Source organism: Cryptomeria japonica, chromosome 10 (genome assembly GCF_030272615.1).
Source record: "Cryptomeria japonica chromosome 10, Sugi_1.0, whole genome shotgun sequence".
Taxonomy (NCBI): domain Eukaryota; kingdom Viridiplantae; phylum Streptophyta; class Pinopsida; order Cupressales; family Cupressaceae; genus Cryptomeria; species Cryptomeria japonica.
This window is the reverse complement of record NC_081414.1, coordinates 94,738,535-94,761,980: the sequence shown is the minus strand read 5'-3', so window position 1 is coordinate 94,761,980 and position 23,446 is coordinate 94,738,535. Positions and strand designations below refer to the sequence as shown.

Sequence of the window (23,446 nt, the reverse complement as noted above, 5' to 3'; positions counted from 1 at the left end):
CTGTTGCTTGAAAGTTTCTAAATCCTTTTCGACATAATCTGTGGAGTCCCACGAGACCAGGTCTCTTTAAGGGACTTTTTGTCCACCTTCGTACCCTAGCTCTGATCCTGTTTTCTACATGTCTGCCCACAGAACCACCATTGACCCCTTCCTCTTCGTCACATTATTTTTCTCTCCAGTCCCTCTCCCATGCCATTCTCCGCCTTCTCTCCTTAACGCTAATACCTTGCTTTATATTTTTTTCCCGTGTCTGTTGAGAAACCTCCCAGTGTAGCGTGGGCAAGGACACAGTGAAAGGTGGGTAGTTTCCGCATTTGTGCCCACTAGTTGCGTTTGCTTTAAGGTTTCTCAGGCATTTAAGGATGACAGATGCCCTTCCCATCATCACGTAGCCAATCTTACCTATGGTAATAGTTGCCCTTACTTTCACGTGATACCCCTATTGGCACCATTTCTTTGTACGCAAACGCTCTTTAAAAGATAGCTTAATGTATTGTTTTTATTTGTGTTTCTTTTTCTCCAACATCCACCGTGGAGGCAATTGATGGGGATGTGACAAAAGATTCAACTTAAATAAACTCTCAATGTTCAGTAAATTTTGTTCATGTGCTAAATTTCCATACTTTCTCCTATGTTAATGTCATTGAGAATGATACCACTTATACAACAAATAGTTACAAGATTTGTTGAATTTGATTGTAGAATCGAATACATATCCCATCACATAGCTTGTGTTTACACTGTTTCAATTACTTGGCATTTGCTTCGGTAGTGGAACAAAGCATTCCTTTTCGAAAGGAGTCTGTAGTCCAAAGGTTCCTTAACTATTAGTGAATAAAACTGCCAATGGAAAAATCGGACTTTAAAAATAAACAGAAATATGGTTTCATAAATAACGCATAAACAGACAAGAAGCAACCAGAAGAATGACACTTTACAGAATGAAACCTCATAGCTTACAACCATCCTGTAGAAGCACCTGACAGCTACAGGTGCCATCGAATATCATACAAGAGAAAACAATGTTTCCAGTATGTTTTCAGAAAGTCTCATCAGCTTGTTCATAAACATATTCTCTTGGATAAGGTCATCAGAACATTTGAGTTTATCTGTGAATTTGAAGTTACTGATTCTCTGTAATGACAACCAAATATCTTCAGTCTGTACACCCACAAGCTTCTACCTGCTCGCCTATAACTGCTTTGTTCCAACATGTTTGGTTGTATGTGAGGACAGTCTTGAAAATCCACTTGTTAACACTAATAATGGATCCATAATAGTAAAACCTGATGTAATTTCAACCTTAACGAGCCTCGACTCTACAAGAGAACATCCTTGCCACCAGATCAAAAATGGAAATACAATAACGAAAGCAAGAATCTTCCATTACCAAACTCACTGCTCAGATACTCGGGTTCAATAGCCACAGAACATGAGCAAAGTCAAAACTTCAGATTTCCAGAGCCAATTTAAAATTTTCTAATTAAGCAATTCTGGATGATCCTTTAAATCAATGCCATTAGACCAAATTCATTACTATAGCTTGTTTCCAATCATGAGAGGCTAGTGATTGCCCTAGCCTTCTTTTAGCATTCATGAGCATTCCTCTAGCAGCAAACCCCATCAATTCACTTGGGTCCATGAATTCTTTCACTCTAGAAACAATTCCACCTTGAAACCCAACATTTTCTGCAAGTATATCACCTTCGCGAAGAAAGTTTTGATTCTTTTGGATACCATTCACTTGATTATGTGTGTCATTAGTTTTCAAATTTTTTTGGGACAAAGCATGGCTTTCAGATTTTGACCTAACCAGATACAGATGTACAACATCTCCATTCTCTATCACTTTTTCACAACTGGAAAAATCATGCGTTTCCCACTCATCAAACTGGAAAGCGCCATTGACTTTCTCCATTGTTGATAAATAGTGTGAATTGCTAATTTCCAAGGAATTCTGATACACCAGTTCATCTAATTCATTTTTCAATTCCTGCAGCCCTTCCCCAACACGCTGTGATATAGCATCGTAAATCTCCATTTTTGATAAACCTTGTTCCTTACCTGCCATAAACAGGTCATCAACTCTGATTGGATCACCTATAAGTACTGTAACCTGCAAAAAGTGTCTAAGATTAAACTTAAGGTTGAAATTTAAGAAAAATATATACTGTACAATTACTACACATGAAAAACAATATGGAAGATTCTGATAATTGCAACATGAAGCTGTCAAGAATAAAACATAATTTTATCAATCTGTACCTTTTTCCTCACATGTGGAAACTGGCTTCCTATAGGCATTATCTCTTGCATGCCAGTGTGAACAAATGGAACCACCAAAGGCATCTTCTCAGCATCAAGCACCAACCTATTGACAAATCCATCAGCAAAATTAATAAAAAAGTAAACCTGGCCTGTGTATCATATAATACTAGATGTCTAATCTAAAAAAGAAGTGAGCTCAAGTACACTGTTTTGTTCAATGCCTCTTTTGTATAATGCCTTGGAAGTCAGAAGATAAATTTTTAATTCCCTATATTTAAGCAAAAAAGAGCTACTAGTTGCAGTTTCATTATAAGAAAATGTGCTTGATTGCCAACATGGAACTGCCCCAGATGTGCCACTTGCAGATTGTTATAATATTCAATATGGTTACCAGTGAGACCCTTTTCCCTGGTAAATCCAAAGAAATGTTTATATTTGTATTCTCAGAGAAGGGAAATCAGTAACCATGTGCGACTCCATACTTAAAATACTTCTGTACAAGAAAGTTAGAGCTTTGTAAAAGAAATTCATCAATAAAAGGTTTATCATTCTTAAATGGCATATAAAAGCTAAGCGATAGTTCAATGACAATCAATACATTCACATGATAAACAAAAGAACATAATCAAATGCACCTGCCAACGCCTCTCTTGGCAGGACCGACTGTCTTGCCTCCATCACGAGAACGACTACCCTCCGGAAAAATATGCACCCAGTCTCCTTGATTCAGCTTTGATAGTGCCATGTTCATTCCCTATAAAAGAAGACAAAAGAAAATTCAGCCATCTCGATAGAACCACCACATAGTATTCCTTTTTCACTAGGTAGGAAATATTTATATTAGAATCACTAGAAATTGGGCATATTTTCTGAGAACAATAAAGCCACAAAAGAGAATGCTCCATAATAGTCTCTCCCCAATATAAGCATGGCGTCTGATATAGAATATACAATCTTTTATTTTTCATAAGTCCTGTCTATCTTTTTACACAAGCAGTTGTGTGTATACATATCAAACCAACAAACCATGCTATGATAAGCATATTTCAAGGAACATCAGGATTGTGCATACATTGTATATTCTGAACCAACATCTGACAATTTCTTGAATGTTGCTATAAAGAGCTGAACATATCAGGTAAACATTATGAAAACATGAAGTACGAGGATTAATGGGAACGTCGTCAGTATAAGTAATACGAATAGTCCTGCACTCCTTATATGGATGGTTGCTTTCCTAATGAATTCCATTGATGCATTGCCATCAATAAGCATATAGAGTCTAGAGCACGCCATGCAATACTATACACTAGTACTAAAATATTTTTAGATGGTTTACAAGTATATCTCAAACAAGGATCTAAATCAACTGATATTAATACTTAGCTCCTTAAAAGCATTAACATTTAAATAAGAACTTTATAAATTAATATTTATAATAGAAGCCAAACAATGGAAGTCCAAGAGTCGCCACTTGGAATTCCACCTTAGATGTCACTTTGGGAATTTGAACTTGGGTCTTCATAATGAGAACCCCACGCTTTGAACACTTGATCCCAACTCCTTGGACTATACATTGTTACTGCTTTCAAACCATAATGCAATTATACAGAGAAGTAGAACACGTGAACTTAACTAAATTCTAGAAAAAGTTGACAACATATTGACAAAAAAAAACCAGAGATAAGAACAAGACACAACAGCAAGAAATTTTCTAAGAAAGATCATCTAGTCTTCTCACAGTTTGCAGACTCGTCAGACTCGCCTAGACTCGTGAACCTGTCGGCAGGCCGAGTCAAATCGCCAAGGTCTCACGAGCCGAGTCCGGGAGAGTCCTGGCACAAGACTCGCGAGTCTATGCCAAGAGAAGACTCGCGTCACAATGAAACATGCCCAGTCAAGGTTTAAAAGTGTTTTTTTTTTAATCTTCCACTCATTTGGCATTTGTATTTGCTCAAAACAGGTCTGTAAGTTTTGGAGAGGAAACAAGATCAATTTTGCTTTTTTCGTAAAACTGCGGTTTTTTCTTTTGCCGAGTCCGAGTCCGAGTCCAATTTTTGGGCTGCCAAGTCCATGGCAAGTCTGAGTCCTCAAACTTCGAGTCTTCAAGATGCACTCTGTATCAATAACCCCTCCAATAGCATGTAAGTTTGCAATCAACCCTAATTTGGCACAAAAGAGCCTCTTTGTCCAAATGAACTTTTATGTGCAAATATGAATCTTCTATAATCAACTCTGCCACAATACAACCTCAAATTTAATTTTACAAGACGCCTTCTAAATTATACAAAGGCATCCTTGTGACTAGCCAGATGAATTAAGAAAGAGAAACAGTCACAGGTGTCTCACACTTCATCTTATGAATCAACTATTGCATCATGTAAAAGCAAGTCATGAAATAGCATCCTCCCAAACCAGGATATTGAGCATGTCTTCTGGTCCAAAAATCCCCCCCAATGATGTTCTAGTTATAAACATAATTGATCATGTCAAGGGAATCCACAGATGAAAGTACTGTAAAGCTGAACACAGATGGTACCTCTCAGGGAAACCCAGGAGCTGCAAGAGCAAAAGTATACCAAACTTATCAGGGCATTCCTATCCTTCATTATGCCAATGAGTTTGGACATATAACGAAAACATTTGCTGAAACTCTTGCCAATCGATATGGTTTAAAGTTAAACATTCGAGGACAAGGGGCTTAGCATGTTAAGTTTGAAAAAGATTCTTGGGATTTTAGCAATTCAAATTTGGCTAAAGGCTTTTGCCAATGGTTGTTTTATTATAAACTGCAAGAAATGAGTGGTGTCACTGATTTTCTTGACAAATTGGCTTCTCTACTACTGCCCAGCATGTGTGAGATGCGTCCAATCAGGCCGATACCGAAAAAGATGCTTCAACAGCCCTAAACAAATTTGGTGATAATGAAAATACATGATGAACAAGGGAAGGGAGCAGAGTAATTGTGCAGAATCACCCCAACTTTCCCATTTAATACCTCAGAACTGAAGAGACATCATCACTATGCCATTAATATGCTTGTACAACTTTTTGAGACAAACCCACCTAAGGAACTCACGGCTGCCAAAAGACCTAGGCAAAATCAAAACAGCCCAGCAATTGCAAAACAACCAATTTAAAAAGACCAACGATTACATAATTGTCACCTAGCAATTTCTAGCCACCTATGTTACACAGGGACGTGTCCCACCCTGAAACCCTCATCCCCACCCCTTAAGGCACTTTGGGGATGCGGGACACTAGGAAATGTCCCAAATATCCCCACTACCTGCAAATTCTTTGAAACGGTCAGAAATGCACCCCCGATTTTGGGTATGGCTTGAAAAGGATAGGATACGCCTACCCATGTCTGAGACGGTGACTTCAACATCCCACACTGTCCCAAGGACAGCCTGGTGTCCCCAGCAGCATCTAAAGGCAAGCAAGTAATTTTAATTAAAACAAATCATCAATATTTTTGACATTCTATTGGGTTGTGAAGGGACATGGTGGCACCACAAATACTCCCACGCCCCCCATACACCCTAAACTTACGAAAATAAAACATGATCTCATCTACATTGTATTGATGCGCTTGTGACTGACTGTTATGCTTAGCCGCTAACGCCATTATATTGTTGTTTCAAGGTCGACGTTATAGGGGCTATGGAAGGAGATTTGAGGGTGAGAAAGGGCACCTCTCCATTACATTTTGCAAAGCTTTAAACCTGAATAAAATCTGCAAATTTGAAGCCTGAGTTCAAGCTTGTGTAATGTCCCTGTTTTTAGAGAAGTCAGCTACCATTGTTTTTAAATAAATAATAAATAAAATTAATATTAAATGAAATTATTAAATAATTAAGCTCTACATCACCGCATTCGCCAAATTTTCCGCATGAAATTCGAAATATGGCGAACTTATAAAAGGCACATGAAATTCATCGAATTTCGCCTTAAATTAGGAGGAGAATGGGCAAAGGTTTTTCCCATCGATGAATCACCTCTTGACAGGTGCCATTTTGAGGTATGAGGGCCGCCGCTGAAGTCTTTGGGGGCTGCAGGCAAACACGATGCTGGAAAGGCTGCCACCGGTAGGGTTTGTGGACAGCCGCGTTGGGAAAGGCTACTGCTGCTGCTTTTCAGAAAAAACATTGTAGTTGCCTTTACTCGTAGAAAACAAATTTTATTCCTTGCCCTCAATTAAACTCTTCAAACTTTTTGCAAGAGGACATTATTAAATATATTATATAGTTAGTATAATATAATTTTATTTTAATATTTTTAATATATTGAAAATTTAATATATTCAAAATCTAATATTTCAGAATATTTAATTTAGATTTTTAATTATTAACATATTAAATTTAATAAATTTAAATTAAATTAAACAAATTTAATATTATTAATTCTGATAATTTTGTAGATATATTATTTATATTTTTTTTTAAAAACAAAGTTATATAAAGTGAATTTAATGACGATTTTTTTTCAAATTTTTTGCTCCTCTCGCATTGCAGGAAGCTGACTTGCAAGGTTTATTTCTCCTTTTGCCTGGGCCAACCTGTTTGGCTAATTCCTATAAAGGGAGGAGGCAATTCTAATTGCAGGAATCGCAGAATCAATTATTTGATCCCTGCTTGGGGTGCACCTAGTCTGAGACGGAAACCTCAGTGCTAAACATCACAGGTAGAACGAAAACTCTACCTAAACAACCATCTGTTAATCAGAATTGACCAAGGCAAATACATTCTATCTGTTCAAGAAATCAAAGAGGTTAAAGGCACTCATCTCTATCGATTTAAGGCACCAGACTACGGCAGCTCTGCAATCAAGCAGTGGACCTATGCACGATAAATTTCTGCCCTCTAATCTATTTGCTACGGGTAATAGCTGAATAAAGATCTATCTCTGCATTTTGACCAGACTTCTGCATTAAGAGTCTTGAATTGCATGAACTGATTTACATTTATGATGAACTAAATCTATAAATCAATTGGTATTGATTTCTTCATTTTGGGAATTACCAGTTAGATCTGAGTGGTTACATTTCATGCTTATTTTGAGATAATAAATTGGAACTGCAAAGTATTATTTCATGTTTATTCTGAAACAACAATCTTGGACAATTGCAAAGTATAGTTTCTTTCTGTGCTGGAATTTTATCTTGCCAGCCTGTGGATCAATCTGGATATGCAGACATTGATTTATGCAGAAGAGTGACAAAGGAATCATGGGTAACCCAGGTGAGGAGGCAATTTGTCCAGATGTAGCAGAGAAACAGGGAGTGAGTTAGAGAGTTTTTCAATCCTTCAGTGCAAAAATAGTTCAGATCTTGGAGGAAATGAATCATAAATTGAATGCCTCTAGACCAAGTTGGAAGAGGGCTGAGGGAAGCAATTCAAGCAATAAAAGAGTCTCAATCAATCCTCATATGAAGACAGTCAACGCCAATTTTTTGCAAAAGGAAGGTCGAGTTGAGGAGGAACCACAATTACCACTTGGCTCAAAGGATAAAATGCTAGGGAACCATGCAAAATATAATGCTTTAAGTCAAGCAATTCGTAATGATTTAACCTTTGATGAGTTCTATTAATTAAAGAAAAGAAGGAGTTCAAGAAAAGGAAAGTAGCTAATGAGCATGAGTCCAAGAATGAGGTATTAGAATAATTAATTCTTTTAGTCCGTTACCTTTTTAGTTTTGAGTGGTTCTATTAATGGTCATTTAGTTAGTCACTTTGCTTTTTAGTTCATTTAGTCTTTTCAGATTTTAGCTTTTTAGCTTTATTTAGCGATTTAATCTTTTTAGCTTTATTTAGCGTTTTAAGCTTTTTAGCTTCATGTTGAAGCTTGAGTTCATGTTGAAACTTGAGATTAACGGTTCGATCTTTTTAGAACATCATCTTGTAATTTTTTTACATACATTGTATATTCATTATTAATTTATCCAATATCATTCAATTATTTTTCATGGTATCAGAGCGAGACGTTGGGATTCTTTAAGGTTTGGCAAATTTTTAATGAAAATTTGAGGTCTTCTACCTGAAATTTATTTCCAGAAATCAGTTTTTTTTATGAAAAAAATTGCTGGAGTTTTTGTTGGCATTCTTCACAAAGTTTTTGGAGGGTATTGTCGCTAGGGTTTTTTCAACCCGTCTTTTTGTCTGATTGCAGGTCTGAAGGCGTTTTTTCTGGGTTGGATTTTTCAAATTGCGGGAGTAGGAGGCATGTTTTCTCAGCGACTTCGGCTTTCCGCCCACATGCCATCTAGGGTTTCAAAATCGCAGGTTGTGGTGTTGTGGTGATTTGTGGCCTGGGTTCCTAAAATTCGAGCGAGTTTTTTTTGTGTGCATCTGATTTTCAGAGCCACACAATTTGTTTTATGTGGCTTATGTGCTCCACGCGCAACATTTTTCCAGCGTTATTTTTTTGGTGACATCTTTTTATTCTGTTCTGTGGCTCTGCAGAGGGTTTGTGGATCATATTTGCTGCTTTCGACCTTTGTGCCCACAATTATTCTGGATGGGGGCAGCAGTAATTTTCGTGTTTTTCAATCTCTCTCAGGTCTATGGATTTCATGATTTTATTACATGCGTCATAATTTTACACCACGATTTTCACAATTATTCTGGATTTTTGCGCGCGGTTTCGTCTCCTTTATACTTCTGTGCCTAGGGTTTGTGTATGATGGTGAAGGTTTTTGCAGAATGTAGTTTTTTTCAGGTTTTCATTTATCGCGACCTAGGTTTTTATGTTTTTTTATTATTTTCTTCCATAAAAAAAAAATTCAGGTTTTATAAAAAAATTAATCTGGGTTTTTAATAGTTTTTTTCCACAAAAAAAATTATTCTATGGGTTTTAATAATTTTTTCCACAAATTATTTTTCTGGATTTTGATGATTTTTTCCACAAAAATTATTTTTATGGGTTTTATGGTTTTTTTTTTGCCACAAAAAACCATGGGAAGGTTTTTATAATTTTTTCCTTAAAAATTATTTCTAGGGTTTATAATTTTTTCCCTTAAAAAATTATTCAAGGTTTTGACAATTTTTTCCTTGAAAATTGTTTGTTGGGTTTTGACGATTTTTTCCTCGAAAATTGTTTGTTGGGTTTTCACGATTTTTCCCTCAAAAACTTGTTGGGAACTGACAAAAAAGATGATTTGTAAATCCAATTTTTAGGGTTTGACAATTTTTTCCACAAAAATCGTGTTTTGTTGCAGTCTGTTTTGGGTCGCACCTAGAGTTGTTGGGGTGAACATTTGAAAACATGGTGTCTTGCAATTTGTTTTGGAGTTGCTGGAACAAACAGTGTTCAGTACTCTTCTGCAAAAGTTTTTGCGGTTTTTGCTAAAATCGTTCTTGTTGCTCTTTGGAGGGTTTGCCAATTTTTCCTCAAAATCATGGTTTCGGGCTCAGTAATTTGCATGTGACAGTTCTATAATTCGCATGTGAGGTGACAGTTCTATAATTCGCATGTGAGGGTTACATTAGTCAGACAGAATCAACTATTCTTGGTCATTAACACTTTGCAGATCCTGGGAGGGTTTCCACAGCAACAAAGTGTTCTTGCGTTTATGATCAAAAGACCTGTAGTGTCTTCTGTCAGATACTTAGTTGATACAATGACCATTAAGGGAGGGTATTAGAACAATTAATTCTTTTAGTCAATTACCTTTTTAGTGGTTCTATTAATGGTCATTTAGTTAGTCACTTAGCTTTTTAGTTCATATAGTCTTTTAAGTGCAACTATTGCTTCTTTTATAAGAAAGCATAGTTTGCTTTTTAGCTTTTTAGCTTCATGTTGAAGCTTTAGATTAACGTTTCATTCTTTTTAGAACACCGTCTTGTAATTTATTTATATACGTTGTATATTCATAATTAATTTATTCAATATCATTCAATTATTGTTCAAGAACAGTTAAAACACAAACCAAACAGTGATGAAGTCTTCGTTGGGCATACCATGCTTAGTGAACACTAAAAAGGTCAAGATGGAAATAAATGTCTCAAACCATGAAGCATCCACTGATCTGTCAAAAGGTATGTCATTGCAGCAGGAAATCAATTTGTAGGGTAACCATGAGAAGGAGGATGTCTTAGTGGATTCTAATGCTGATATTACCAGCCATAACGAAGATTGTGTTGGAATGAATCTCTCAAAAGCATCTTGCTCTAAAGGAGGTAAGTACTCTCCTCATTTCATCAGATATGAGACTACTAACAGAAATCTATTTCAATTCCAATTTGGAATCTGGGAGATCCATTTTTTTTTAAGGATATGCAGAGGCACGTCAAGATTTATCACAGTGGAGTTTCACTTGAGCAATGCATAGAATATAGTTGTATATTTTGGGGTGTTCATATTGTAGACAGTGACACAGATAGTTCTTTTGATATTGATAGCTCAAAGAAGGCATAGATTGTTGTATTTTAAAGTTTGAGACTTTGAGTTACTTTCACTTTGATTTTAAAATTTTTGAACAACAAAATGCTTTAAAACTGCTGTCATGTCATGAATCTCGTGATGTTATTAGTTATTGATGCATTTCTCTCTCTCTCTCTCATTATAATATATTTTGAAATATATGTATATATTGAAAAATTCATATATCACCATCCCCAAAAAACAGCCCTTGGACTGCCGACCCCCTGTCCCCATCCCCGAAATGTCGTGGAACACAGCTAGCGACCCCTTTACTGTTCAAAGAGTTCTATACTTTGGTAGCCTAATCTTTGCATTCAGACCCATAATCTGGTGCCATTTTTTGTAAGCAACTAACTTTTCAAAAGGATTCCATTATATACAATCAGAACAGGCTTTGACAGAGCATAACCTATGTTTGAACTTGTTCAAGTAGACAATGCTTTTGTTAGGAGAAACAATGTTCAACACTACCACTCATCAACTTTCCTCAATTTAGTCAATCCCAAAAGGAACTTCGAGCTTGTAGAGTATTTTAATGATTTGCTTAAATCCTTACAGACCAATCATGGGTTAAAAATATAATGTGCATCTCCTGCAAGAGAGGGACATGCAAACTTTTCAAGAACCTATGGGGGGCAAATTTCATCATCAATGTGCTAGGCTGAAATTTTGGCTTCTTGAACAGGATACTGAGAGATTGAATGATGCTCTGTGAAACAAGCCAGGTGATCCTCAACGATCCACTGCTCTGAAATTAACTGAATACTATCATGATTCAAATATGATACAATGTGGGAGGAAGCGATCGAAAGAAGGATGGTAATGTTGGTGATCTGGGCTGAAAACAAAATCAAGAGCCAGCAAAAGACATAAAATCTGTGGGAAATCATGAATAAACAGTAGCAAAGGCTGCACCATTAAGATAAGAGAGATGGTTTGCGAGACCATATGCAACAGGATTTTTGCAGGTAAATGAAAAAGATGTCTCCTAAAGAAAGGTTCCAGAAGTCTATTCCACATCTATTTAGATAACTGATAAATGTTATGGGACACAGCAAAAACTTTAAAAACCACCACTATTTTCACAAATACCTACAGGATATTCATTTAAGATGGACCAGTAGCACACCTAAAAGAACCACAGAAGATGGGAAAGTTGGACGATTTGACTTTGTGATCTCTGTTAATCTCTTTTTAAAGCAGTAGTTAATAGCTAGTCATTTGAATTTCTGTGTTTAACTAATGTTGAAAAGGGCAATAAATCTTACTAATAATAATACAGCTTTGCAGATTAAGTATTACAGCCATGAAGAAACAAACTTTAAAACAAGTCAAAACCCAGTGAAACAAACACTGATAAAAAGATGACATAGGAATGGATTTTGAGTCTTGACACTTAATCACATTTTGGTGACCAAGTAATATTCCTTAGTTACTTTTATGTTATCTTAAGACAATATTCTACTGTAATGTCCCCTTTTGGGATGTTCCTGATTCTTAGCTTAAGACAAGAAAAATTACTCAAAATTGATATAGTTTTATCAAAGATTAAGCATTTATGATAATATTCAGATCAATAAATCATAACACAATACTCAAAATCAATCATATCGTGAATTCTCCAGACATACTTGCAAATCTGCTGAATTAGAGGTTTTAACCCTAACTCAACAGTGACAATGCCAAGGGTTTTCGTCCTTAGCTTGCCAAAGAGCATGGAAGGGTTTTTGTCCTTCCAACTCTTAGCCCACCTTGGAGGGCTTTCATCCTCCTTGACCAAGATAAGATTTCCAACCGAACTCAGCAAGAGCATGAAAGGGTTTCCGTCCTTCCAATTCTCATGTATCCAGAAGGGATTTTGTCCTTCCAATTCTCATGTACCCGGAAGGGATTTGTCCTTCCGATTTGCAAGATACTACCTAAAATTCAAAATTGATAACTTGATGTATTAACTAGATTATTGCTGATTTGCCTTTGCTGATTAATATTTCTTGATAGATTGACAAGTCGATCCTTGAATGCCTTATAAAATGATTGCTGCTTGAATTGATTTTCTGAATTATATTTATTGCTGAATGAATTGATACTTCAATATACACTTCTGAGTTGATGATTTAATGATTTACTGATTTGATGCTTGAATTGTTGATGTTTGAATAATTAATGTTTGAACGATTGATATTTAAATAATGGATGTTTGAATGATTTATGTAACTATGTTTGAATAGTTGATGTTTAAATGAATTGATGTTTTAATGGTGCTTGAACGATCTCCATATATATATATATGTATATCTTCTTTATGGAAGAGTTACACCAACACTACTCTTGAAAACATAATTTAATTTACTTTCATAGTAACATAATGTTCTATTCCCAACTGATTGATTCCTTGTTTCCTTTATGAATTGATTATTTTATTGAATGCTTCTGTCAATGAAATGATCTGCCCTTTATATCCATTTCTTTAAGGAGTTACCACCCTTCACAATAAATGAGTCACCACACCCACCCTCCATCGCTGCCTTCTGATAATAATCATTTATTTCCAAATTGATTGATTGCTTCCTTCATTCCCCATTGATGATTGATGGATTGATTCATCCTTTCATACCTCTAATCCTCCAATAGTCATAACTCTTTATTTCATGCTTTTTGACCATTTATTAGATTTTAATTTAATATTTTTATTTTATAATTATATTATATTTTATTTTTATTGTTACTATCTTTTATTTTGATTTATTATTATTTATTGTTAAATCCTATTTCAAAAAGGGGACGTTACATATACGTTCAGACGAAAACATTTAACAATAGAGACTTTGTGTCTTTTAGTATCAAATCATGAAACAAATTCATGCAATAGCATGGACAGAATCATTACAGGTGAAAGAGTGACAATAAAGTTTGAAAATAGCAGGTACATGCTCCAAGACAGGACAAACAGGATAGAAGGAATAAGCATGCAATAGCATGGACATAATCTTTACAGGTGAAAGAGTGACATTAAAATTCGAAGATACCAGGTACGTGCTCAAAGAAAGGACAAACACGATAGAGGGAATATATGGCACCGTATTTTGTTCACATAGTGCTGTCTGAAACCAGAGAGTACTCATGCAAAAATCATAAACATGAAGTGAACAAGAAATGCTTCCCTTGGACACAACAGTAAATAACATGCAAGCAATGCGACTCAAACTTAATTATAAAGCTCCATTGGAAATTTTAACTTTCAAGGTATAATCCTAGCATGGGAAACATAAAATGGGAAACTCACAGATGCCTCATGAAATTATATGATTAACAGCTACAGTCTACTTTTTCACAATTTGTCAATTCCAGTTTCCTAAAACAAACAAATCAATTTCAACATAAGAAATATGTAACATCAACAAAACAGAAACTACCTTTTGATAAATGCCATCTCCTCGAGCAACAGGTAAAACTTTAACGCTACGAAAAAAAGCAGATGTCACTGGATTGGTGAAACACCTATCAGTTGCACAGAGCGTCCACCTTAAGCTTTTAGCATCTAACAACAATTGTGGTGGGAGAACAGATGATATAACAAAAGGATCATCCACAGAAGCCACATGATTACTGACCTGAAACAGAGCAGAAGATTACTTTTATTTTATTTGATGTCTCCAAGAATACCAATAATTATTATTTTTCTCAGGAGGCCTTCGCAATTTCAATAAATGGAAATCATTTGGTTTCATTTTAGTTTATCATTAAAACACCCTTAGAATTTAAACCCCTATGGAACATCGTACAAAAGAAATGCAAAATAAACAAAGGAAACCAGCCTCTATCCTGCAGATAGTACAGAATGACAACAACCCCTTGGATAATCTCTATTACATAAAAAATAATAACAAAAGTGAGTAGCGCACAGCACAGACATAATGATTCATCAGTATCTGTTTGTGCCAAAGGCCAACATGCATTGAAATATTTTAGGATGTCTGATGAAAATACATTATAAAAGCAAATTATACCTCCCTATCATTACAAAGCTTCTACAATGCATACCGTAATAAGTGGTTGTCCCTTAGGTCGATACTTGATTGCCTCCTGAAGTTTTTCTGCACCATAAACCTGAGAAAGCCAATTAAACTCTCATCACTCTTCCACACCACAAGATGGAATAGAAAATGTAAAACTAAAACCTAACAACATCCTGATTCCTCAATTTATTTTTTGCGGAGATAAAGGAGATATTTCAACTTTCTACATAGCAAAGCCATGTAATTAAAGTAAACAATTGTATCCTGGCAATCATAAATTAAATCCTGCAAAGCCAATAAAAATAACAATTTCTGCACAGTGCACAGTTACGATATTTTTCATACAGTGGAACAGAGACTATAGTTCCATTCATTTTATCAGCACAATCATCTGATAAAATCAGAGTGTCGTGCGACAACTGCTTATAAGACATCTTAAAATATTTTCAACTAAATCCAACTTCAGCAAATTACTGAATGTAAGGATGACTTTATGTCAGTAATGGAAAAGTGTAATTGATTAACCAATTAATAACTTTAAAACTTATCTAATATTGATATTGAATATTTTCAAAAATTATGTACACCATTACCTCTGTGTAGTTAAGACCATGCATAAATGCATGGCATACATTTCCTAACAGTGGAACAGCAACTGCTTGGAGCATGCGGACCATGCCAGATTCTTCAACATTAACTGGCTCCTGATCTGAAGCAACAATTAGAAACAGTTGAGAAAATAATATTAGAAACAGATGAGAAATTGAGTAGAGCAGGCATATATGCATGCAGGTATAAGTACACCATCTACACACCACTCATCAATTTTATCATTATATTTGGGTTAAATTACCTCAAAATAGAGCCCAATAACAACTTCCTCTATACACTTAAGGCACCTTCGTAATTATTGTCCTTACAAAATTTCAAAACAGAAAATTATTGCAGTCTTCAAGGTCTTTACACTATTGAACCAAGAGATTTCTCAATACTGTAAGTTTTATCTTATTGGTTAGGTGAGACTCCTTGTCTCAAAAATTGAAACATTTCCATCATCCAATTCAAGCATAATTGAATTTTGATGACAAAATTCTTTCAATTTAGTTACAGGGAATAGTTATAAAAAGTTAGGGATACAGACAAAAATAAAAATATCTCCTTATACAGTATAGAATGTTTTGTCATTGAGACATAGTAGCACTGCCAGTCTTTTGCCCCAGTTTTTCAAAAGACCACTCTTTGCCTACAAAGCCAATGGTTGAAAAAGACTGCTATCTAAAAATACTATCACATTTCCATCATCCAATTCAAAAATAATTACACTTTGATGACAAAATCTCATTGATTCAGTTCCAAGGAATAGTTATAAAAAGTCAGTGATAGAGACAAAATCAAAAAACATCTTTTTATGCAGTATAGAATGTTTTGCCATTGAGACATAGTAACACCTCATGGGTTTTGCTCCAGTTTTTTAGAAAACAGCCCTTGCCTACAAAACCTAGGGTTTTTGTTTACACTTCATTTTAACAACTTTTCTCTGCACAATCCAACTGTTTAGAACACAAGGGAACTGTTGACGTGTTTTTTAGGACAGCGTCTAACACAGAATAAAGTTGCCTAACAGTCACTTCACTCTCTCTTGATCAAAGTACGATTGTGTGCTAAGATTGCAATAAGTTCAAACAATCGACTCCAAGGTTCCTATATGCAATGGATGTGACTCAGTTGGCCTGATGTGATATGCTTGTAATCCAAGGGGCCTCATGTTCAAATCGTTCTTTCACGTCTTTGTTGTGGCTTGGAACTTCATCATCGGATATGGCAATTTTGTGATGCTTATGCTTCGAAATCAACTGAAATTAAAGGGGAAAGGGTTAGAGGATCTAGATCTACTCCTAAGGGCAGTGATATTAATGGATAGTGCTCTGGTGGACAAATTCCAAATAAACCAAGCTCTGCTTCGCCAAGTTTAACGAGAACTCCGCAAGAACCGATGCAATCTTCTTAGGATGTTGAAGGATTTTCACATTGAGAATGTGCATTTGAATACCCAACACATCGCAATCCAAACGACTATTCACAATCGAACTTAGCATGAATTTGTAGGTTTAGGCTAACTTTGCACTGCATCTTATAATCAACAAGATGCAAAAAGTATGAACCATGGAAATTCATCGAACACCATTACATTCTTCATTGAAATCAAAGCACTATATCTAACAACTGAGAATAAAATTCTACTCTACGTGAGGAAGCTGAAACCATGCAAGTTTTGAAAGATAACTTAAAGGGACACCATCAGAGAACAATGTTTCACTGTTATTATCTCAAAAACTTATTGCAACAATTTCATACAAGTCTTCCTCTTCTACAAATGAGGGGGGTCACCCCTTTATATAGGCTTCATACTTTGAGGACACGTGCAAACCCTAATTAGGGTTTTCCCAAAAAGATTCCCCACACATGATGCAACAAGGTGGGAATCAGCAATTAATAACCCATCATGCCCATATACAATTAATTTTACATGCCCAAAATGGCATCCATTGTGCATTAAATGGCACCACTTCTTTCAAATTCACCCAATGTGTAATAAATGCTCCATCATCTCCTAAATACAATAGTTACATGCAAAAGATGCTCCACCACTCCATTAAGTACGACAACTGCCATGCAATGAATTAGCCACCACCATGGTCAAATATTCCAGCAATGAATGCGCCACTATGCCTTCACGCAACGGCTGCATGCAAAAAGATGCTCCATTAACTCAACATGCACTAACCCGACTGCCACTTGGCGAGAAACCCCTGAAGAGAGAAAAATTTGATCCATGAAGAATTTTCTTGAAGTTTTTCGAACTTTCCTTGCTATGGAGGAGATTTTAATGATTTTCGACCATCTCCTATTTTTTAGGAACTTTCCAAAAATAGGGTTCCAAGTTCCAGGAGAGAGAAAATTCTCTCATGAATCCAAATTTGAAAGACTTTTGAAATTTGGATGTGATTTGATACCCGAAAATGGATTTTTCAAAAAATTTCCCCGAGGGGAAATTTCTTGTTCAGTTCATCCTTGATTCCTTCCTTGCCTTCGAAATTTTATCTTTAATTCATCCTTGATTCCTTCCTTGCCTTAGAAATTTTATCTTTAATTCATCCTTGGGTGTGATTTCTTCCTTGCTTGGAATTTCGTCCCAAAGGAAGGAATTTCCAACAATTAGTCAATTTTTCACCTTTTCTAGAATTCTATCTTGAAGGAAGGAATTTCCAACACTTCGTCAACTTTTCCACTTTCCTAGAATTCTTCACCTTGGGCGCATTTCTTCCTCGAGGAAGGAATTTTTTTGAATTCTTGAAGTATCCTTTCTGAACCTTGATTTTCATGTTCTACTTCCAACCTTAGGCACATTTCGGAACTGGAGAAGAAATTTTGGAAATTTGTTCCTTGAGGAAGGATTTTTTGTGCTTTTTGAGTTCATCAACACTTCGTCAACTTTTCCACTTTCTTGGAATTCTTCACCTTTGTCGCATTTCTTCCTCGAGGAAGGAATTTTTTTGAGTTCTTGAAGTTTCCTTTCTAAACCTTGATTTTCATGTTCTGCTTCCAACCTCAAGCACATTTCGGAACTGGAGAAGAAATTTTGGAAATTTGTTCCTTGAGGAAGGAATTTTTGTGCTTTTTGAGTTCATCTTGTCCAAGGAGGCTTTTTCATCAATTTGCCACATTTCCTATTTTTTAGGTATTTTCCTAAAATTTAGGACCCAGGTCCAAGAGAGAGAGAATTCTCTCATGAGTCCAAAGGTGCAAAATTTTGAAATTCGAACGAGATTCGGGGTCTAAAAATGGATTTTTCTAAAAATTTCCTGAGGGGATTTCTTGCTCCATCATTCCATTCCTGACCTTCAAATTCCCCTTTGCCTTGGAAAATTTCCAACCTTGGGCGTGGAATCCACTAAGTGGAGAAATTTCATCATTTTCATGCCTCTGTCATTTTAACATTTTCTTCTTGACTCCGGCACTATTTTCCTCCTGTGGTGGAATTTTGATTCTTCTTGGTTTTCCATGACCCCTCTCCTTTAGCACCCTAACTCATCCTTGGGCAAAATTTTCCAAATTTCACTTTTTTCACATTTTCCATGCGATGGGCATTTTGGCGCCCTACTCCATCCTTGGGCGGAATTTTGCATGTGTCAAGGAATTCTTGATTTCCACAATTTTCCATGACAACCTAGCTTTGGCGCCTTTGCTAGGATTGGGACGCATTTTTGACTTGGTCATGGAGTTTTCACTGCTCAACATTTTCCAAGGCAAAAGCATTTTAGCGCCCTATTCTATCCTTGGGCAATGTCTGGGCATAGGCAAGGAATTCGCAATTTTTTTGACTTTCCATGAGCACTCCATTTTAGCGCCCTACTCTCTGCCTGGGCACTGTTTTGCTCTAGTGAGGGATTTCTTCATTTTTCATGAATTCCATGATGACCCCAATTTTAGCGCCCACCAGACTGACTTGGGTGTGGAATTCACTAAGTGATGGATTTTCACAATTTCAACTCTCATGAAAGAATTTCCAGACTTAATCAATTTTGGTCATTTCTAGATTTGGATGACATGTGTGGATTTTGTAGTGGTTTTCCAGACTTCGGTGATTTTCAAGCTTTCCATTCCTGGAATGAATGTCCATACTTAGCCATTTTTGGGTCAATTTAGGCTGCTTTTCTAGTTCTCCAAATTTAGAAATGATCGTGCATGTCTGGTCTTTAGTGTCTGCCTGCAAGGACCTGCCACAAATAACCTTTCCAAAAATAGAAACTTTTTCAAAATGTCAACATTAGAGCAAAACATGAAGCGGGGACACTTTCTAGAAATAGAAACTTACTAAAAATAGAAATTACTAAAAATAGTAAGTTTGATTTTCGGTGAAATGAAGACATTTTGAGAGGCAATGAAATCCCTAAAAAATTGGAACTTTCTAATAATAGAAAGTTTCTCAGAATTCGCTCAAATTTCACATGCCAGATCCTTAGAGGGTCCTGACTCCATTGAAACTTTCAATTTTCAAAAACCCTATAAGGAAACCCTTAAAATCTAGGACTGAAGGAAAAACCCTAAAACTGACAAAACAAGCCCTAAACTTGGCCAAAATTGCTCAAACAAAAAGTAGGGTTGATCAAACTAAACCCACTCACTTGCAAACTCAAAGAGACCAACGAGATTGCCACAAGAAGACCCAAAAACAAAAACAAAAAAGACCGAAAGGGCCTAAAAAGTAGGGGGTCCCCTTTTGCAATGGGGCGATGTGTGAAAACGTCATAATAGGAGCAAGTGATCAAGATTCATCAGCAAATTAGGGCACAACATAGCATTACTATTTTTGGTTTTCCATGTTCCTTCTGATATTCAATTTGCACGCAAAAGAGGAAAATCTTGTAAGGGCTTTTTTTATCCAAGTTTAGAATTTTAACTTTGTTGGGTTAAGGAGTAGAGCTCAAAAATTATAAGTGGAAATTTCAACTTTAAAGTTTTAAACTATGTTACCACTACCAGGTTGGGGGAATCCCTGACAAATCCAGATCTGTACAAGTCAAATTTTGATCTCAGTCCAAATCTGGCTTAGGTCACGACATGGTCTGACCTAAGTTACCAGTCCTGGTATTAGTTTGGGTTCAGGTTCAAGAGTTCAGTTCATTGGTTCAATAAAAAAACATATAAAAATCAGAAATATATGCATATTTGCAGCAATAATTAAGTTCAGAATTCCACATAGCATCATATATTGTATAATACAAAAACCACCATAAAAATTAAAATCATTACAATGACAATTAGTCAAACTAGAGTGACATGATATACATATAAATTAAAAAATAATTATGTCAATTATGAACAATCAGTCATCATTGATCAAGCATTTGCATATGGATCTTCAAAAATATCATATCCATCACCATCCATATCAGATGATGTAAGTACTGGTATATTAGAAGAAGCACAACGAATGGCAATGGCACTGGCATCGGCCCTCTCATGCTCGCTAGTTGGCTCATCTTCAACATCAAGTGCAACATGGGAAGTGCAAACATCCAAGTCGGTATGTTATGGCTCGATATCCCACTTCCTTGTCTCCCCTTCCTTGTAGCTAATGTCACAAGGTTCACCGAATTTGATCCATGAAGTTCAAAACTCCGCAAATTTACAAAATCTCAAAAAAACTGTTTCGGTTCGCTCTAAAATTTGTACCGAAAAAGGACATAGCATTTTTTCGAAGTATAAATGTATGGCTAGCTTCATTGCAAGCTTTAAACTTGTTCTACGAATCTCTGCCCTGTGAGGTGCGCGAATGTTTATTGTTTATCGTGTAGCTGCCACGGCCACGATGGAGAGGTCTAGCACCAAAACGTGAATGGAGAATGACAAAACGCAACTTGAGGTTCGGCAAGATAGGACATTTTAGCACTCCTATAACAAGGAGGAGCTACTGCATCACTTGTAGTCAGGCCCGAATCAGTCTTAAATTGGATAAATTATCACATTGAGCTTGCTGGGGGATGCATACCCCACAGGGAAGAGGGAGGACGCTCCGTGAAAGTACAGGGATTTACAAAAACTAATATATTATTTAAAAAATAGAGAAGGAAAAATATTCGATTCTAAGTGCAAAGCTCGAACCCGAAATAATGGAGACACAATAAAGCTAAACAAAGGGGAATATAACTGGAGCTCATTAATCTGCAGATATCCTTAATTGTATAATTAAAAAATAATTAAAAGAAAATGAATCCACCAGCGGATCACAGAAAAACACTGTTAAAAATAATGCAAAGTCAAAAAATACGGCTAATTGAACTTCCGACGCCTGCAGTCTCAAAACAAACGAAGAGAAAAGAAAATGAATAACAGTTATCGTCATGACATACTTGCATTCGATTCCTTCGCAGCGTGTTTTAGGACACGGTCATGTATGCGCACGGTCACGGGTGCATTGGACTCGCCAGCGGCATCAGAAACAGCCAAAGTGTTTGGAATGAGGCTTTTGAAATTGGGAAAATAATCCATATATTTAGCCATTTTAGTCGCCAATTCCTGCTTCGCCCTGCCGTGCACCAGACGGGAGAAAATAACATTTCCTTTAAAAACCCTGGCGGCCACCAGCCCGGTGGCCGTAGCCCTCAGCGCTGTAGCACCGTTTAACGACGGCATGTGACCCTGCCTGAAGGATCCATAAGACCACGACGCCACGCGGACTCGATCCTTGATCCTGTTGCGCATGGCTCTCAGATTGCATCTAAATTTTTCCACAACTGGTCTTGCATTTTCATGATCCGTCGGCATTTTGCTCTAAAAAATGTGCTAGTTTGGATGCTTGCAGTCAGTTCAGTGGATCTGTAATTTTTAACTAGAAAACCCTCTGCAACTAGTTCTCCGAATGACGGCGGCTCCTTGGAGCGTCGAAAGAGGTTTACGTTAGGTTTTTAACTTATAGTTTTTTTCCGAGTCGTAGCCCGACCCACTACGCCTTTATTAATATCTACATAGATATTATTATTACTTTCTGCGAGGGCTATTGTGCAATTTTTCAATTAGTATTTAGAATTAAATATTTAGAGAAAAAAATCTATAGTCTATATTTATTTTATATTTTACATATCTACAAAAATATCATTTTTTTATTTTTTATTTTTATTTTTATTGGTTCATATTGAAAATAGTGGATAGAAAATTCAATTTTCTTTGGTATAAAATAATATATTTATCTACTTAATAATAATAATAGATTTTCTACGAAGAAGTTTATATGGGAAGGGGCAAAGGATGCAAAACGGATCTCGTTAATAAATTGGGGTACTGCATGTCTAGGTAAGGAAAATGGAGGTGCTAGACTAAGGCATATGGAGCTCCAAAATTTGGTCTTGGGAGCTAAGTTATCATGGAAAGTTTTTTAAGGAACTAGAAAAGCACTAGTGTAGGATCGTTAGAAAGAAATGTTTGGATAGCAATGACCCTCTATGAATATTGGCTCGAGCCAATTCTATTGGCGAGTCTGTTGTGTGGAAGATTATTTGGGAAAGTCAGTCCATAATCATGGAGCATGTATCATGGAAAATTGGAAATGGAAAAAGAGCTAAATTTTGGTTGGACTCGTAGAATGGGGAGGAAGCAATCATTGATGCTTTTGAAGACAAAGAATGGGTTCTGGAAGCCACTCGAGATAATGGTGAATTTGTCTCTGATTACTTTTCACAATCTCATATAGATGAAAATCGAGTTGTTTGGAAGGTGGCTTCATCAATAATATTACCAAAGTGGGTTAGACCAAGGTTGACTAAAATTTTAGAAAAGAGAAGAGTTGTTTTAACCAATGAGGAAGATGAAATAATATGGTATGCAGCTAAGTCTGGAAATTATTCAATAAGGTTGGGATATGAATTGTAGAAAAAATAAGAGGAGAAGTTTGATTGGCTAGCAGGACTATGTTGGTATAAGGCGGTATACTCGAGAGTGGGTGTTTTCCTTTGGACTTCTCTCCATGGCAAAGTTCTCACAAGAGATAGGCTCAAAAAATATGGCATTGTTGGACCTAACGTATGCCCTCTTTGTCTTTCTAATGAAGAAAGTGCAAATCATTTGTTCCTATTATGTCCCTGGGCTGAGCAATGTTGGAACTAGTTCTTGTCTGCAGTGGGATGGTCTATAGCTCAAAACAAATATCTTTTAAGCTTCATGAAATGTTGGCCTAAGCA

General features: G+C 36.2%; 1 protein-coding gene across 1 annotated transcript; it reads right to left on the bottom strand.

The window, feature by feature from the left end:
- Positions 1 to 913: 913 nt before the first annotated feature.
- Positions 914 to 22,186, bottom strand: LOC131052599 (uncharacterized). Its single transcript, XM_057987187.2, has 7 exons — positions 21,623 to 22,186; positions 15,302 to 15,417; positions 14,734 to 14,799; positions 14,106 to 14,303; positions 2,904 to 3,022; positions 2,266 to 2,371; positions 914 to 2,116 (listed from the first exon to the last, which is right to left on the bottom strand). The coding sequence occupies exons 1-7, from the start codon at positions 22,035 to 22,037 to the stop codon at positions 1,520 to 1,522; spliced, it is 1,617 nt and encodes a 538-aa protein (XP_057843170.2). The 5' UTR covers positions 22,038 to 22,186; the 3' UTR covers positions 914 to 1,519.
- Positions 22,187 to 23,446: the final 1,260 nt, after the last annotated feature.